Here is a 16,758-nt window from a genome sequence, read left to right on the forward strand (position 1 = left end):
TCTAGGAAAAGTGATGGAGAAGCAGGCTGAATGGAAAAAAAGTCAGGAAGTGGAAAGAAAGGAGGTAAATTACAAAGTTGCAAGTCTGGAAAAGGAAATCAAAGAGTCTGGGGAGAAAACTTTGGGCCTTGCTGAAATTATAGATCAACAGATCATAGAAGAGAAGATTGCTGAGAAAGTGGTGAAGGTTATTAAATCAAATGAGACATTGGTGAGGGAAACTGTAGACAAAAAGAGATGTGTGGTGATATTTGGTGTGGAGGAGGATAAGACACCGAGTAAAATGGAGAGAGAGAAAACATAAAAAGGTGATAAATAATATCATTAATGTGGTGCAGGAGGAGGAAAAGACCTAGTACAAGAAATAGAGGACTTCCATAGAATTGGAAAGTTCACAAGAGAAGGTATGAGGCCAATAAGAATCAAACTTAAGTCACAAAAGGATGTAGATGAATTGGTGGAGAAGTCATGGAGGCTAGCCCAGCAGGAAACAACAAGGAAGATTTGGTTGAGAAGAGATCTCGGTGAAAAGGAAAGAGAAATGTTAAATGAGTTGAGAAAGGAGGCTTTGAAAAAAATGAAGAGAGGACAGAAGAGGAGAAGAAAGAGTTTTTCTGGAGAATCTTGGATATGAGACTGAGGAAGTGGTTCATAACCCAGAAAAGTACAGCAAGAAAGGACTAAAGAAACTTACGTATGAGCGAATGTAATGTATTCCAACATAAATGGAGTGATATCGGGATTTTAGAACTCAACGATTACTTGAGGGACAAGAACCCAGATATTGTGGGTCTTACTGAAACAAAACTGAGAGAGGGAGAAGACCTGATGATGGTTGGAGAAGGAAATATAATGTTTGGAAAAGAAATAGAGTAGGTAAGATGGGAGGAGGAGTGATGTTGCTGGTTAAAAAAGATATAAAGGTGGATCAAGTGAAAGAAGGTATGGGAAAGGCAGAAGTGCTAAAGATCAGAGCAGAAACTAATGAAGGAAAAAGAGGCACTACATAGTGGTGTACGTACCACCTAAGACAAATGCATGGTCAGTACAGGAATATGAAGAAATGATAAGTGATACAGGAACATGTCTGGAAGAAATGTTGGGTGGCTGTGAACGAACTATAATGATGGGAGATTTTAATTGTAAAGAGGTGTGTTGGGAGGACTGGTCAATGGAAGGATCAGAGACAACATGGGAAATACACTATTGACACTGGCAATGGAAAATGTGTTAACTCAGTGGGTCAAAGAAGATACTAGGTTTGGAGGAGAGGGAGCATCGTCAAGACTGGACTTGGTCTTTAGTACAGAGCCAATGGTCATTGAGGAGATGAGGGTGGAGTGCCCTTTAGCAAAGAGTGATCATGCAGTTTTGGAGTTCAAGGTGATAGATGAAGAGAAATCTAGAAGAAATGAAGAATATAAAGTGGGAAGATGGAATTATGCCAAGACAGATTTTGGAAACCTAAAGAAATTCTTTCAAGAGACAAATTGATGAAATTCAAGAGTGCTAAGGAGCAAATGAAAAGTGGAAGGAATTTATAAAATATACAAAGAAGGTGAGAAAAATTTGTACCAATAAGACAACATAGAGAAGTTGGAAAGCAGGACTGGTTTAACGATAGATGTGAAAAGGCTAGAACAAGAAAAGAGGATGCATGGAAGAGGTGGAGAAGGAAAAGACGGATTAAGCAGTGGAAAGTTACAAAAGAGCAAGAAATGAATATGTGTTGATTAGAAGAGAAGAAAGAAAGAAACAAGAAAAGGATATAATTGATAAATGTAAAGACCAACCAAGGCTTTTTACAGACATGTGAACAACAACATCAAAAATAGAGAAAGTATTGAAAGTTTAGAAGTAAATGGAGTATGCAGTGAAGATCCCAGGAAATGGCAGAGGCTATGAATGGATGCTTTCGGAAGGTATTCACAAAGGAGACTGCTTTTGACAAACCACTGGTAATGGAACAGAAAGGGATTATGAAGGAGTTTCAAGTAACTGTGGAGGAGATCAAGAATATGATGGGGAGTTTAGAAGTGAGAAAAGCTGTGGGACCTGATGGGGTATCAGGATGGATTTTAAGAGAATGCAGGAGCAACTGGCAGAAAAAGTTTGTGAAGTAATTGATGCCTCATTAAGGGAAGGTGTAGTGCCCCAAGACTGGAAAAGAGCTAACATTGTCCCAATCTATAAATCAGGTAACAAGAGAGACCCATTGAACTATAGACCAGTGTCACTTACAAGTGTGGTAGCTAAGATGTGTGAGAGGGTGGTGAAGAATAGATGGACAGACTTCTTGGAGAAAATGACATACTTTGTGAGTGTCAATTTGGTTTTAGAAAAGGGCGTTCATGCACGACAAACCTGATATGTTACTATTCGAGGGTGATAGATGTAATACAGGAAAGAGATGGTTGGGCTGATGGAATATATCTGGATTTAAAAAAGGCCTTTGATAAGGTACCACACCGGAGACTGATCTGGAAACTTGAAATGGTAGGAGGAGTGCATGGCAGTTTACTAAAATGGATGGAAGACTTTTGGTAGGAAGAGAAATGAGAACAATAATTAAGGACAGACCATCAGAATGGGGCTTGGTGGAGAGTGGAGTTCCACAGGGATCAGTGTTGGCACCAGTAATGTTCGCGGTCTACATAAATGACATGGTGGATGGGGTGTCCAGTTATGTGAGCCTATTTGCAGACGATGCAAAATTGTTAAGAAAAGTGAGATGTGACAAAGATTGCGAACTACTCCAGGAAGACTTGGACAGAATATGGAAATGGAGCTGTACATGGCAAATGGAGTTCAACACGACAAAATGCAAGAAAATAGAGTTTGGCAAGAGTGAAAGAAGAATCAGGAGTATGTACAAGATAGGAAATGAAGACATAAAACCAGTCATGAAGAAAAGACCTTGGGGTGACAATTACCAATGACCTATCGCCAGAGAGACATATAAACAAAATAATTGGAGAAGTATTGAACTTATTGAGGAACATAAGAGTGGCGTCAGATATTTAGATGAAGAAATGATGAAGAAAATAATTACTGCAATGATAAGACCGAGGCTTGAATATGCAACAATACAGTGGGCTCCGAACTTAAAGAAACACATAAGAAAACTAGAGAAAGTACAGAGGGCTGCAACAATTAGGTAAATACACACACACACTCGGTAGCTCAGTGGTTAGAGCGCTGGCTTCACAAGCCAGAGGACCGGGGTTCGATTCCCCGGCCGGGTGGAGATATTTGGGTGTATGTCCTTTCATGTGTAGCCCCTGTTCACCTAGCAGTGAGTAGGTACGGGATGTAAATCGAGGAGTTGTGACCTTGTCCTGGTGTGTGGTGTGTGCCTGGTCTCAGGCCTATCCGAAGATCGGAAATAATGAGCTCTGAGCTCGTTCTGTAGGGTAACGTCTGGCTGTCTTGTCAGAGACTGCAGCAGATCAAACAGATCAAACTAGGTAAATACACACACAGGAGAAGAAGGCATTTTTTTGGAGAATTCTAGGAGACAGGATAAGGAAATGGTATATAAACGAGAAGGAAGAGAAAAAAGTGGAACAAGTTTAACTAAAAATGATAAAGGCAAAAGACTAAAAATGATGTGTACGAACATAGAAACCGTGGGTAACTCAGCTGGAGGTGAGGTGGCGTGAGGGTGTATGAGGTGGCGTCCCGAGAGGTAAAATGGCGGCCCGTCCCTCACGGCGTCCTGCTTCTCTCTCTCTCTCTCTGTCTCTCTGCCAGGTTCAGCCTGCTATGGTGGAATTGGCAGAGGGTTCCACAGGGGTGGTGCTGTAACCATAAGAATTATCTCATGAGTTGTTCTTGGCAGACCACGTGGTGTATTGCAGCTCCTCCTGCAGATGGTTGGAGAGCGTACCTCTAGACGAGAGCGGGTGATGATCTGTGTCGATGCCACCACGCAGCTCACCTTATATATAGGCGGCGGCCATGATAACTGCGCACGCAGCCATACGTCATCCCTCTTCTCCCCCTACAGGGACTTCCTATCTAAAACTCCTATCTACACAGCTGAAGAGAAGATGAGGATTTGGACTAAATAAATATCCTAATATTGATTAATAATCCCAATCCAGTACTGCCACTTGGTACATGGCTTTTTCCTCAGGGAAAACAAATCCTCGTCTTCTCTTTTACATTTAAAAAAAAAGTAACACACATAACAATCCACGTAATTGCGATGCACCAACGTAACCACACATAACCATTTAAAGCTCTTTCCTCTATTTACAGTGTCCAGGGTATCTGTGGTATTACTGACCTCTGTTTCAACATTTAACACTACAACTTTTCCACTTAGTGCGAGACCTTGACGTCTCTACCGGTCCGGCTGGACCTGACCTCCCAGTTGGTGTTGTGACTCCAAATTTCCATCAGTCCAGGCATACAGGGGCGGAGTAGAGAGGCCGACGTAGTCCTCTCCAAGGCCTTATTCTGTGGGGACTGGATTCAGGAGGCCCCTCCTCCTGAACATTCCAGCCACCCCCACCAGTGGCGGTCTCCTTCCCCAGCAGCGGGTCTGATGTAGCTACAAAAGAAGTATAGGGCAGTCACAAGATTCCAATGTCCCTAGGGGGTCTATACACTTAGTATTCTTCTATAAATCTCTTCACTGGCCGTCTCTCACGAGACGGTCTGGGCTCCTCTACCTCATTGTCTTCTTTCTCCTCATCGGAAGGCACTACAATTTCTTCCATGTCTACCACGTACCCCTTCATCGGTTACATATTTTCTCACTCGGTCAGCTGCTCTATGGAGTATTTTGCCATTGAACACATTTTCCACCATATGACACTCCATCTAAATTCACCTTTTTAACCTTATACAGTCCAATCCACTTGAGACCAAGTTTTCTATCAGCTGGCGAACCAAACTGTTCCCTTTTTATCCACACCAAATCATCTACCTCGACTCTTTGGTCCTTCTGGCCAATGTTCGCTCTAGCGAACATTGACTTCCTGCTATTTGCACGGGATGATTGTCTCATTGCCTCCAAGGCTGTATTAATGTCTATTTCATCGTCCACCTGGGGCAAAGTAGTTCCCACATAGTGAGGAGCATGGCGCTAGAAGAAAAGGAAATAGGGCTGTTCGCCAGTGGTCTCGTGTACGGCCGCATTAAGGATCTGCTGACACTGCGTGAGGCACTCGGACCACCTGTGCGGTTGTCCTTTCCCGAGAGACGCTAGCACTGACTTCATGGTTCAATGTAACTGTTCGGTGATAGAGTTCCCACATGGATGGTATGGGGTATGCGTACGACAGAGTTCTGTCAACAATTTTGAGTGTAACTCGCACGCATTGTCAGCTAAGAGTACCTTCGGTACCCCCTAGTCTCCCAAGTAACTCTTAATAACCCTAACTATCTCCTCAGCATGTCTGGACCATAACTTCACTACTAAACAAGGGGGGGATAAGCACTGATTATTCCTGCCTCTACGGAGAGTTACGTGGGTCGATGTGCCTAAATCCAACACATCTAAACTGCTGCCACCATCTGTACTGAACCTTCGTGAGGCTCAGTCTCTTGTACTGGGCCTAAGTGAAGCTTAGGCCTAGTAAGAAAAAAAAAGAAAGATGTAACGAATCCAAGGGGGAGGGATAAACATGCAAACTTAACAAAAATAGACACTTTAATTCACCAACGACCCATCACAGTCATGTAACTTCCTATCTATCCTACCTATATTATGGGAGACCTATGGGGGGGGAAACCGTGGGTAACTCAGCTGGAGGTGAGGTGGTGTCCCGAGAGGTAAAATGGCGGCCCGTCCTTCGCGGCGTCCTGCTTCTCTCTCTCTCTCTCTCTGTCTCTCTGCCGGGTTCGGCCTGCTGTGGTGGAAGTGGCAGAGGGTTCCACAGGGGTGGTGCTCAAGATGAGAGTGGGTGATGGTCTGTGTCGACGCTCTCTCTCTCTCTCTCTCTCTCTCTCTCTCTCTCTCTCTCTCTCTCTCTCTCTCTCTCTCTCTCTCTCTCTCTCTCTCTCTCTCTCTCTCTCTCTCTCTCTCTCTCTCTCTCTCTCTCTCTCTCTCTTGTGCATGCAGCCATATGTCATCCCTCTTCTCATCCTACAGGGACTCCCTATCTAAACCTCCTAGCTACATAGCTGAAGAGAAGATGAGGATTTGGACTAAATAAATATCCTAATATTGGGTAATAATCCCAATCCAGTACTGCCACTCGGTACATTAATAAAAAAGAGATAACAATCATTGTAACATATGTGCCACCAAAAACAAATTCATGGACCAATCAAGAATATAAACACATGATAGATGACACAATAAGGAGTCTAACGAGAATCGTTAAAGAAAGGAGAAAAGTGATATTAGTAGGAGATTTCAACTGTAAAGAAGTGGACTGGGAAAATTATGAAAGTGGTATGGGGAAAGAAGCCTGGGGAAAAAGATTCTTGAACCTAATGATAGACAATATGATGGACCAGAGAGTAAAGGAATGCACAAGATTCAGAGGAAACGACGAGCTGACGAGATTGGACCTAGTTTTTACAAGGGGTATACAAATGAATGATGATATAAGATATAAGTGCCCATTGGGAAAGAGTGACCATGCAATATTAGAAATAGATATAGAAGAGGGAAAGGAAGATACAGACGATTCATACAAAGAATACCGATTAAATTACAGAAAGGCTGATATTGAAAATCTCAAGAACTATTTTAAAAATGTAGACATTGAGGAGATGGAAAACTCAGAGACAATGCAAGACAAATATTACTTATTTTTGGAAATATACAAAACAGGAGTCAGGGAATATGTCCCAAAATATAGACCTAAAGAAGAAGGAAAGAAAGATTGGTTTAATGCAAGGTGTGCCAAGGCAAAGGAGAAAAGAGATGGAGCATGGAAAAGGTAGAGGAGAAATAGAAATTCAGCAAATAAGGAAAACTTCAAAGCAGCGAAAAATGAATATGTTAAGGTGAGGAAGGAAGAGGAAAAGAACTTTGAAAAAGACATTGTCGAAAAATGTAAGGAGCAACCAAAATTGTTCTATAGATTCATAAATGGAAAAATTAGGCAAAAAGAAACAATAGAAAGGTTAAAAGGAGAGAACGGGATGGTGGAAGACTCAAAAAGTATGGCAGAACTATTAAATAAAAAATTCCAGGAGGTCTTTACTAAGAAATCTAAATTTGAGAGGCCACAGAGTAATAGAGAGGTAATCTATATGAAAGAGATTAAAATAACCAAGCTTGAAATAAAAGAGTTAATGAAGGAACTGGATGAAGAGAAGGCAATGGGACCAGATGAAGTCTCAGGCAGAATACTGAAAGAATGTAGGGAAGAACTAGCAAGTCTTATATACATCATCATAAAATGCTCAATAGAAAATGGAAAAGAGCTGAGGTGGTTCCCATATATAAGAGCGGAAGGAAGGAAGAACCTTTAAATTACAGACCGGTATCACTAACTAGTGTAATATGCAAGATGTGTGAAAGAATAATAAAGAAACTGGATCGAATTCCTTGAAGACAACAAATTAATATCAAATAGCCAATTTGGTTTTAGAAAAAGACAGTCTTGTGTAACTAATTTATTGAGTTTATTCTAGAATAGTTGATAGAGCACAAGAGAGAGAGGGATGGGTTGACTGCATTTATTTGGATTTAAAAAAGGCGTTTGACAAAGTGCCACATGCAAGATTACTGTGGAAGTTAGAGGAAAAGGGTGGCTTAAAAGCAAGCGCATTGAGATGGATAGAAAATTATTTGAGGGGGAGAGAAATAAGGACGGTAGTTAAAGATATGAAGTCCAAGTGGAGAGCAGTAGAAAGCGGAGTGCCACAGGGGTCAGTATTGGCACCAATACTTTTCCTCTTTTATATTAACGACATTCCAGAAGGAGTGAACAGCTACATAAATTTGTTTGCGGATGATACGAAACTGTGCAGAGTTATAAAGCAAAAGGAGGATTGTGAAATACTGCAAGAAGACCTAAATAAGATCTGGGAATGGAGTAAGAAGTGGGAAATGGAATTCAATGTGAACAAAAGCCATGTCATGGAAATGGGAAAGAGTGAAAGACGACCAGTGGGAATCTATAAGATGGGAGATGGAGTAGAACTGGAGAAAGTAAAAAAGGAAAAGGACTTAGGAGTGACGATGGAAGAAAACAATCAACCAGTAAGCCATATTGATAGAATTTTTAGAGAAACATATAATTTGCTAAGGAATATTGGAGTAGCATTTCACTACATGGACAAAGAAATGATGAAGAAATTGATAAGTACTATAATAAGACCCAGATTGGAATATGCAGGAGTAGTGTGGACCCCTCATAAAAAGAAACACATAAGAAAATTGGAGAGGCTACAAAAAATAGCTACAAGAATGGTTCCAGAATTTGAAGGGATGACATATGAGGAGAGACTAAAGGCTATGGATCTACCAACCCTGGAACAAAGAAGGGAGAGAGGAGACCTGATACAAGTTTATAAATTGATCAATGGAATGGACCAAGTGGATAATGAGAAACTGATCCTGAGAGAAGAATATGACATCCGAAGCACAAGATCGCATAGTAAAAAGCTGAGAAAAGGAAGATGTCTGAGAGATATTAAAAAATATAGTTTCCCGCAGAGATGTATTGAGACGTGGAACAGTTTAGATGAAGAAGTAGTGTCTGCAATGAGTGTGCACGCTTTTAAAGTAAGATTGGATAAGTGTAGATATGGAGACGGGGCCACACGAGCATAAAGCCCAGGCCCTGTAAAACTACAACTAGGTAAATACACACACACACACACACACACACACACACACACACACACACACACACACACACACACACCCTTGATCGTCTTCCCAGAATACGAGAGGGATGCCTGCGTCTCCGTGAGCCACTCTGGGTTCTCAATACGATGTTTGGAGTCTGTTCTCCATCACCACTATCTCTGTCTTCTCTCTGTTCTGAGAAAACAGGTGGATCCTCTGATTCTTTTTCCGAGTCTTCACTACTGCTGTCTTTGCTTTCTTCAGTTTCTTCCTCATAATCACTGTCACTGTAGTCAGGCTCAGAAGCACTGCAAAATAAAAATTATCTGTCTTGTTCCATAGTTAGTGATGAACTGAGATGTCCATTCGCTCTTATCAGGGTGCTTTCGACATGGCGGATCGCTGGGGTTGCCAAGTGTCGCCCTCAGAATGGGAAAATAGCTTCATTACCTCTAAATATACAGAGCTAGTGGCAACACTACGGGTGGAAAAAGAAGCCAGATACTTCCACTCACCATCTGACTCGAGAAACCACGGAGTCAAGGTTATCCTCATGGCATGAGCGTATATGAATACTAAGATATGATATCTATTATAGCAGGCAATAGAGGAATGGAAACAAATATCATGATGAAAGCTAAAAGGGTCACAAGAAGAAGCGACCGAGTCACTGCGAGTCTCCATGTCATCTGTGACTGATCTCATCTCTGCTTTATTTTTTGGTATTCCATGTAAGATTTCACTTTATGCATTACAAAACAATCCTTTCTTGGGGGCAAGGTTTGTAAAAAGCTAGTAGAAATGTTGTTTTGTGAACATAAATGCATATATTATAAGACAGTAACACCCCAGCAACCTGATAGCAACCTCGTTACCATCCCTCCAAGCATTCATGGATGCCATTTCGTGGCAGGAGGTTGCTCTGACGTTGTTAAAATTTCTTGGATCCAGCTCCTGGCAGCCAATGAGCACTTTTAGGCGGGCTACCAACCTCCACCTGCCAACAGCAACAAATCTTTGTGGATGCTATTTTACGAAGGTTGGTATGTGAGCAGGAGGTTGTTATGGAGGTTGTCTGTACCAACATAGACAACAACCTGCTTCTTGGATCTGGCCACGGAGCTCCCATCTATTGGCCAGGTTTTTTTTTTTTTTTTTTTTTTTTTTATTTATTTATTTTTTAATACCATGTGGGCTTTTTCACGGGAATTTATGGGCTAAAGGGGATACTTATTATTAAGGGTACCTCCTATTTCAAAGCCCACCCGCTAGGAAACCGTTGCCCCGAGTGAGGAAGCCCAACCTACACTCAGACCGTAGACAGGATTCGAACCCGTGCGCTTGGAGACCCCTCGGATCCCAAAGCACGCACGGATCCACTGTACCACTCTCTGGCGCGCAGTTTGAAATTGCGTCTGGCGCTCAGTTTGAAAATGTGGTTGGGCCAAATCGTGTATAAACAAACCGATCGCGCAAATTAAATTGATTATGATATAACAAAAACGTTATAACAAAAATGCGTAAATCGAGAGTTACCTGTATTTTGAATGGTAAATAATAAAAAAACATGTTAATTTAGCCAAATAAATAGAGTATTTTGTACGAATATTTTTGGACCACATCCCGCATCCCCCCTATTATCTATTGTTTCTTATGATAATTACATGTTTGTTTTACGGGAATTTGGATATACGCAATGCCTCTTGGAACGCATCTATCATGTAAATCGAGTTACCTGTAATTAATTAATTTTGTTTCCATAAAGACAGCTTTATTTTTCATTTGAGCAGGTGTTTGGGAAGTGCATGCCGAAGGTGGAATACTCCCCAGGACCTCCCAAGAGTGGGGTGGCAGCAGTGGTGGTGGAGCTTGGTCGACCTGTGCGGGTGGTGGAGGTTCTTCAGATGGATTATGAAGCAAGGCTACAGGTAGGGATACACCTAATGTCTGTATATGGAGTGTTAAGTTGCTTGATTCTGCTATAAAAAGTCTAGTCCATGTCTGTTAGTGTGTTGCTTGCCCAATTTTGATTTCACTCCTTCACACATCAGCAGGGAGGCGGTGACCTAGTGGATAAGGTGGTGAGCGTGGGATTGGGCAGACATCCACGTGTAGGTTCAAATCCCACCACGTACCATGAAGATACTTTGCCATTTGTCGAGTAATTTAAAGTTACCTACATGTCACCATGATACCCAGATTCTTGGTGGTTACACCAAAGATGTGGTCGGGTGGTGATATGGGCTCTAATATAGGTACTACTATAAATAAAATTGCCTGCACCACTAATGGGTGGAGGCTGAAGTGTGCTTCCCATACTCTTCAAGTAAACCTACAGGCACTACAGGCCATAACATAAAAAAAAAAAAAAAATACATCATTATGTATTTATGTAGGGTGAGAATAATATTGTGTGTTGTGTGCAAAGTTTGGACTGTGGTTGTAATGAATCTGTTCAAGATATGTATATAGTTTGGCTTCACTACAGAAATGCAATATTAAGGATAGATTGTAATTAAGTCACAATATAGCATGAAGTCTCATTCTCACACATTGTTGTTAATAAAGAAGTACTATTTCTTCTAGCTGGCCTTGGATGTAGGAAAGATACTGAAGCTTCTTGCACATTCCCCACTCGGCCCAGTGTTGATGAAGGACTTCCGACGGGAACAGTTTGTCATTGTGGATGGATTATTGAAACTGTCTGATGTTGATGATGTGGTGGTGGGGGATCCCTACTGCACCTCGGCCAAGGACTGCATCATCCAAGACACCACCAAGGATGCCATCTTGACCAGTGGTGAGATTTTGTGCAGCTGTGCTGTTACCTTTCAGCCTGCTTTTCTGGTCAGCATGCATTTCACTGCTGTATGTTTAGAGCCTCCAAGGTGTGACCACACTGTGTTTCATCTTGTGAAACTGAAGGACTTGACATGTGCTCAGGAGTATGCAGTGACAATCTCCAATCGGTTTGGAGTGCTCGAGACCATCGAGGACCCGGTAGAGCTATAGGATACCTTCAAATGTGAGACTCTTCAGGCTGCCAAGGAGTGCATTTGGGAGTGCCCAAGGTCACAGAGTGGCTTCACTTCAATAGAGATGCTGGACAGTATTGAGGAGAGTCACGTTGCTAGACTTGATGGGAACCGCGACCAGTAGTGGGCTCTGTCACGTAGGTCTAGAGCTCTCCTGAGGAGCGACAAGCAGAGGTATGTTAGGGGTCTCACTGAGGTTGTAGAGTGTCATTTAAATGCTAATGACCTCCAACCTGCCTATCAAGCCCTGAAGAAACTCTGCTCCAAGTTTACATCTCAGGCGAGCGCTATCCGAACAGCAGATGGTTGCCTCATATCAGATGCAGATGGACAGATGGCTTGTTGGGCTGAGTACTTTGAGCAGCTGTTCACGGTGGATCCTCCAAGCAGACAGCTCCAAACTGCAAGTTACAGATGGTGGATGCTGATCCACCCATTGACAAAACTGCACCCTCCATTGATGATGTCAAAGAGGCTATGGCAAAGTTTAGGGGTGGAAAGGCAGCTGGCATCTGTAACATCAGTGCAGAGCTGTTCAAAGTAGGCAGTGAGGCCATGATCCGTGGGTTGCATGCTGTCTTGACTGCTGTATAGCATTCAGGTACCATTCCCCCTAACTTGAAAGAGGGGTTGGTCATCCCTATCTGGAAGGGGGAAAGGGGACCACCAGGACTGGAACAACTACTGCAGTATAATGCTGCTCAGCATACCAGGCAAGGTACTTGCCCATTTGCTGAAACACCAGAGACTTGAACAGTCTGGGTTCACACCTGGTAAGTCAACAACTGACCGGATCCTAGCACTTTGCGTACTGGTGGAGCACTGATGTGAGTTTCAACAAAGGATGCTTGCAGCCTATGTTGATCTCAAGAAGGTGGTTGATTCAGTGCATCGAGAGACTCTCTGGGATCTTCTGTGTCTTCGCGTGATTCCTGCAAGGATTATTAGTCTATTAACTGGCCTCTACTCTGGGACTGTTAATGATGTGAAGTGTGGAGGGGGCGTGTCCAGCTTCTTCTCTGCGAATACGGGAGTGAGGCAGGGATGTGTGCTTGCTCCATCACTTTTCAACATTTGCATGGACTGGGTACTACGCAGAGTTGTAGACCAAAGTCATTGTCAGCAATACTGAGATTACAGATCTTGTTTTTGCCGATAATGCAGTAATCTGCTGAGTCACTGGAGGTTCTGGTAATGGCTCTAGAGGCACTGCATGAGGAGGCAAAGCCCCTGGGACTCCAGGTTTCCTGGCCTAAGACTAAGGTTCACATGTTTGGATGCTTACTGGATGAAACAGCATAGTCTATCCATGCGTGTGGTGAGGACACTGAGATCTCAGAAAGTTACATACCTTGGTAGTGTAGTGTGTAACAACAGTAGGTTGAGCCGGGAAGTTGTACAGTGGATTGGCCTGGCCCACGGCATTATGGGCTCGCTCAGCACGAGTATTTGGCACTGTCGGTACCTGTGCAGACGGTCCAAGATTCAGATCTTCAAGTCGCTGGTGATCCCTGTCTTACTCTATGGTTGTGAGACATGGAAGCTGAATATCGATCTGAAGAGGCGAATTGATGTCTTTGGTACTACGTAGATGCCTTCACAGGATCATGGGTACTGCTGTTATGACTTTTGTGTCAAATCAGCGATTGCTCAGTGAGATTGATTCGAGGCCATTTACCAGCAGAGTCTGTCAACACCAACTGTGATTATATGGGCATGTGGCACGCTACCCGGAAGCCGATCCTGCATATCGGGTTGTCTCCAAAAGGGATAACCCAGCACTGAAGAGGCCAAGGGAACATCCAGATTTTGTGGGCACCTCAGATCATGTGGCTGTGGTCACCAAGCTCCACTTCCACAAACCACGTGAGGAGTGCCACACTCGCACCCTCTGGAAGTGGGAGGCTGCCAACTGGGGAGCACTTCGAGCCGCTCTGAGAGGGTGGGACTGGCAGAGTGTGCTGCAAGGAGACACCGATTTGCAGGCGAGGTGGTTCACCGAGACTCTCCACTCTCTGCAGGCACGCTGGGTGCCGCACTCACAGTACAAATCCAAGGCTTCTGATCAGCCCTGGTTTGGACCTGAGTGTCGCACTGCCTCTAACGCCAAGTACCGCGCATGGCAAGCCTACAAGAGGCACCCCATGGCGCGGAACAGGTGAAGGCATAGAGAGGCGACCCAGCATATGAGGGACACTCAGGAGTGAGCTACTGGACGGTGGCGAGAGAACCTCAAGGGAAAACTGAAAGGCGGCCAAGTGGGGACAAAAAGGTGGTGGAGCATAGTTAAAGAACAAAAAGGGGACGAACAAGTCACTACCATCACCTCTCTCGTGCGGGGGGACGGCAGCATGGCTCATACTGCCCAGGACAAGGCAAACGTATTGGCAAAACACTTTGCCGGAAAAATGTGCATCCCCAACCTTGAAAAAGCTCCTCCCACTCTCCCAGAAATAGTGCAGGACAAAATAGTGACAGTAAAAACAAATGAAATAGAGGTGAGGAAGGTACTGCTGAACCTGGACGAAAAAAAGGCTGTGGGGCCGGACAAAATTAGCCAACATCACGCTGACCCATAGGTTCAGCTCCGGGGAAGAAACCGCTGCGATGTCCCGACTGCTTCGCCAGTGTGCTAGTGAACTGGCCCACCCACTCGCCACACTGTTCAATCAGTGCTTTCAGATCAGTACGTGGCCACAAATATGGAAAACCAGCAGTGTTGTGCCAGTGCATAAAAAAATGTGATAAAAGTGTCCAAAAAAACTATCAGCCTGTTTCCCTGCTGCCTGTACTGAGTAAGGTGATGGAGACCGTCTGGGCTCGCGAATCGCTGAGCACCTCGAGCGGCACCACCTTATCTGTACAAGGCAGTTCGGCTTCAGGCAGGGTCGGTCAGCGGCTGACCTGCACCTGCTGCTAACAACAGACCTCAGTGCTGCCCTGGATCAAGGCAAGGCCACTGCCGTTGTGGCGCTGGACATTGAGGGCGCTTTTGACCGGGTGTGGCATGCAGCTCTGGTCAACAAACTGCGTGCTGCAGGAGTAAATGGGGCCCTCTTGTCACTCCTCAGTGACTACCTGAGTGACAGGTACCTGAGAGTGACTGTTGGAGGGCAAGAGTCTGAGGTGCAGCCTGTCAAAGCGGTGTCCCTCAGGGGAGCTGCCTCGGCCCTCTGCTATGGAACCTGTATATAAATGACCTGCTGCACCTCCCAAACACCAGGGCTTACGCAGACGACATCACGCTGACCCATAGGTTCAGCTCCGGGGAAGAAACCGCTGCGATGTCCCGACTCAGCAATACGATGAGACAAATCACAGCCTGGGGCAGTGCATGGCAAGTGAGATTCGCCCCGCAAAAGACAAAGCTGCTCGTTGCCTCCAGGTCGAGGCCAGCCCTGCAACTTGACTTCAGTGGGGAAACACTAACGCCGCAGGACGAGGTGGAGGTGCTGTGGCTCACCTACGACTGCGAACTGACCTTCAGGACGCACATTGAGCGGCTTGCCAGAGAGGCATCGGGGAAGCTGGCCTCTCTGAGGAGGATATCATGGCTCCTGGACAGCGAGAGACTAGAGCTGCTGTATAAAGCTCAAGTTAGATCCTCGCTGGAGTACGCTTGCCTAGCATGGGGAGGCGCGGCCCGCACGCACCTTGCTCTCTTAGATAAAGTGCAGGAGAAGGCGGCACGACTCATTAAAGGCCAGGAGCCATGCCTCCACACTCTTCAACACCGGAGGGACGTGGCGGGAATCACCGTTATGTATAAGGTGCACGTGTGTCACGTGAGCCATCTAGAGGCGCTCTGGCAGCCATCCCGACTGGCTGAAGTGCACACCCGAGCTGTCACCCTCGCCCCCAAGGAACTCCTGCAGCCCCGCTGCAGAACGTGGCACCACCAGTGACAGTTTGTGAATAGTTACGTAGGATGGTGGAACATTATTCTAGCCACACAGCTGGATATAAGTGACTGCTCGTTGCAGGATTTTAAGAAAACTATTAATGACTGGTTTTTGTGTTGGGAGAGTTAAAGAGTTTTAACTTTTAGATAGGGTGCACTAAAAATGGCCCTTTAGATATTTAAAGTTGCTAAGTGTATGTAATGTACGATGTAACTTGCTCTTGTATTTACTGTATTATTGTATATATAAAAAAAAAAAAAAAAAACATGGCTGCAGCAAGTCAATGCCTCCTGCTGGGAGTTACATGGCATGGGGAGGGAGCCTGCATGAAGATTTGCGAGGCATGACTGCCTGGAGTGGTGCCATAGGGTAGGCAAGGCAACGCAACCCCCAGTGTATGCCCCCCATGATTGATTGATTGATTTATGTTTAAAGTGTAATATCAACAAAGGGAGGGAGTGATGTTAGAATTTTAATCTTCATTGTCCCTCCTTGCATATTTGGTCAGTGTTATCTGTTCTCGGGCAACAGGTAACAGAGAAGGAAGAATGAAGGTTGACAAGTAGTGATGCGAGTGATCTTTTCTGAAAGCTTTAGACACATTGATTTAGACACTATACAGCTGTAAATTGTTTTTCTGAATAGGAAATTGATGTTTCTTTTCTTTTCCTCACCATTGCCTGTGTTTGCAGTGCCCTGTGACCGTGGTCTGTGTCGAGGTTACAATAGCCTTCTTAACTCCATCTATGCCAGCCACCACTTCATGCGCCTCCTGATCCCGTATGGAGGCCCAGCTGCTCTGGAGAAGGCAAGCCTACATCTGGTGGATCAACAAGTTCAAGGAAAGCTGGACTCTGACCACCTCCACTATGCCATTGAAGCTCTGGTTCATAACTACTCTGTGGGAGGTTATCTAACCAACAAGGAGAAACAAGAAATTCAAAGTAAATAATATTAATTTTATCTTCTCAACTGCTGCTTTGTGCAGCTATGTATTGGATGCTTATTCCTTGTCACTAGTAATAATCTCTTATGATTCCTTTTCACTATTAATAAT

At 44.3% G+C, this 16,758-nt stretch overlaps 1 protein-coding gene across 4 annotated transcripts in view; it reads left to right on the forward strand.

Annotated features, from left to right (window-relative positions):
- LOC123509582 (extracellular tyrosine-protein kinase PKDCC-like) overlaps window positions 1–16,758 on the forward strand; it is a 58,491-nt gene that overhangs the window by 19,295 nt on the left and 22,438 nt on the right. For all 4 annotated transcript variants that reach the window (XM_045263975.1, XM_045263976.1, XM_045263977.1 and 1 more), the window contains exons 5-7: window positions 10,555–10,692; window positions 11,351–11,564; window positions 16,394–16,645. In XM_045263975.1, the coding sequence (XP_045119910.1) occupies window positions 10,555–10,692; window positions 11,351–11,564; window positions 16,394–16,645 (604 nt within the window). The remainder of the gene's footprint in view (window positions 1–10,554; window positions 10,693–11,350; window positions 11,565–16,393; window positions 16,646–16,758) is intronic.

The sequence above is a fragment of the Portunus trituberculatus genome, chromosome 27, assembly GCF_017591435.1.
Source record: "Portunus trituberculatus isolate SZX2019 chromosome 27, ASM1759143v1, whole genome shotgun sequence".
Taxonomy (NCBI): Eukaryota; Metazoa; Arthropoda; class Malacostraca; order Decapoda; family Portunidae; genus Portunus; species Portunus trituberculatus.